The following is a 2025-nucleotide window of genomic DNA, read 5'->3' as shown; positions in this document are numbered from 1 at the left end:
GTCTAACTAATGGCAGCAAGCAACAGAGGCTGTTATCGCCCTTCACCAGAATGTGCTTACAACAATTTAGCAGTCATTAATTCATAAATACTGGTAGGCCAGAACTGACAGAGTAGTTGTGAGAATCAACAAGACATTGTTGTTGRCATAGAAAGATTTTATAATGCGTTTGTCTCTGCAGGTTGGTCAAATACATTACAACCTACAAAAACCACGACCCTTTCTTGGCTTCATGTCAGCCCAGTAATCCCTGGCAAACAGACCATGATGCATACTGGACTCTTAACGTAAGGAGGTAAGACCACAATTTACTTTTAATTGGTGTTTGGTTGTTTTCAAATGTATTTTTATTAAATAATATTATATTTATTCAGAAACACTTGTACGACAGATGTAGTTTTTAAAAACCCCAAACTGGGGAGCAGTGGTCGGTACAATTCCTCTAAAGTACTAAAGCACTAATAGGGGAACTAATTTCCTGATTAGGTCAGCTATATTAGTATTTTAGAAATAGCTTTTGCTAAATGTTTCAGTGCATTAGTGCTTTAGGATTAGTGGACCTAAATATTTGAGGTAGTGCTTTATGGTTAGTACAACTAATTTTTAAATTAGTGCTGCCCGCACTGCTGGGGAGCAGTGTTGCCAGACTGGACAGGTTTCTGCCAAATTGGGCTTCTTTGGAACACGTTGAGCTGGATTGTTAAAATTGGGGCTGTTTTTCATCACATTTGGTAATTTTTTTGGAAAGTATTCACAAGACAGTTATATCAAAATATCACTGTAAAATGGTTTTGGTTAATGTAAACTGTAAATGCACCAAATAAGGAAGAGATTGGCATTCTGAGACCATGAGGACATAGACCCTCCTTCTGCCAAACAATCCGAGGGCTATTTGACTTTTGTTATGCATATGCTTGCAGCTATCCCAGATACCTACAGACACTCTCAATCTGTTTCTTTATTTACAAGTTTTCATTCTAAAGAAGTGTCTCTCTAAGTACCTGATTCAGTGCAGATGTGTCCTYATGACAGTCTTTATTATGCGTGTCTTTAACACGAGTTTCAATGGAGGTGGAGGATGAGATTTGGCCTGTTTTTTCTTTTTAGTTTGGCAAGTTTTATGTTGTGTTTGGRTTGGAAACTGTCAGTCAGATCTGACAACCCTGCTGGATAAGATCACTAGAGTAAGACACATTGCAGAGCTCCTGCAGATCTTTTTCCAATTTAATTCAAAAACAACACTAAATTATGTACAGGTGACTGTAAATTTCTTTCAATTTGACCTCCTAATTAAATGAGGTTGAAGTTTTTAAAATCCATGTATACGGTTCATCAGCTGATGGGTCCCAAGTGACCTGAGGGAAAAATATATTCTGAACAAACTGTCTACAGGTGAAACAAGCACAGACATTGGGGGGTCATTTCCTTTGTGATGATTGGAASCAAAACGGGCCTTGAGTCACCAAAGAAGGAAATGAGTTATATTCACTAGAGGTGTTATCACGTGACTTGTCATGGTTGGAGTGAGCAGCCATGTTGTGAGAGGTGAGGACTGTGTACCCTGCAGGAACAGCCTTGTTTCTGAATCTGAATTTGTGGAAGAGGAGCATTGCATTCACCAAAAAAATTAAATAAAAATAAAAAAATTAGACTCGATCAGGACTACCATGTTGCTGTATCTGCTTTCAGAGTTGAAGTTCCCACTAAGATGCGAGTGGAGCGCTGGTCCTTCAGCTTGTTTGAGCTCCTGACAGACCTGCGAGGCCGGGATGATTTCAAGATATTCCTCAAGAAGGAGTTCAGTGGTAAGTTATTCTGCTTTACATTTCAGTCAGGGTCATTGAAAGAGTAACTTACCCCAAAATTAACTTTTTTTAGCTGATAAACTGTCTAGAATGTGTCTAAAATGTTATATAGTACTGTTTCTGCGCTAATTTTGATGTTTTTGTGTGTATTTGATTAAATCTGTAATATTTGGTCTAAAAACGTCTTTTTGCTGCTCATATGGGTAGAGCAGTGGTACTG

The 2025-nt window shown here is 38.2% G+C and overlaps 1 protein-coding gene across 1 annotated transcript in view; it reads left to right on the top strand.

Moving 5' to 3' along the window:
- The window catches only part of rgs9a (regulator of G protein signaling 9a), a gene marked incomplete at its 5' end in the record, with an annotated part of 32988 nt that overhangs the window by 22369 nt on the left and 8594 nt on the right, over positions 1-2025 (top strand). Inside the window, 2 exon segments of the mRNA XM_014025572.1 lie at positions 182-295; positions 1690-1805. Coding sequence (XP_013881026.1) covers positions 182-295; positions 1690-1805 — 230 coding nt within the window.

This window comes from Austrofundulus limnaeus, unplaced genomic scaffold (assembly GCF_001266775.1).
Source record: "Austrofundulus limnaeus strain Quisiro unplaced genomic scaffold, Austrofundulus_limnaeus-1.0 Scaffold486, whole genome shotgun sequence".
Classification (NCBI taxonomy): Eukaryota; Metazoa; Chordata; class Actinopteri; order Cyprinodontiformes; family Rivulidae; genus Austrofundulus; species Austrofundulus limnaeus.
Note: the sequence above shows the minus strand (reverse complement) of the source record. Positions and strands in the feature narration are given on the sequence as shown.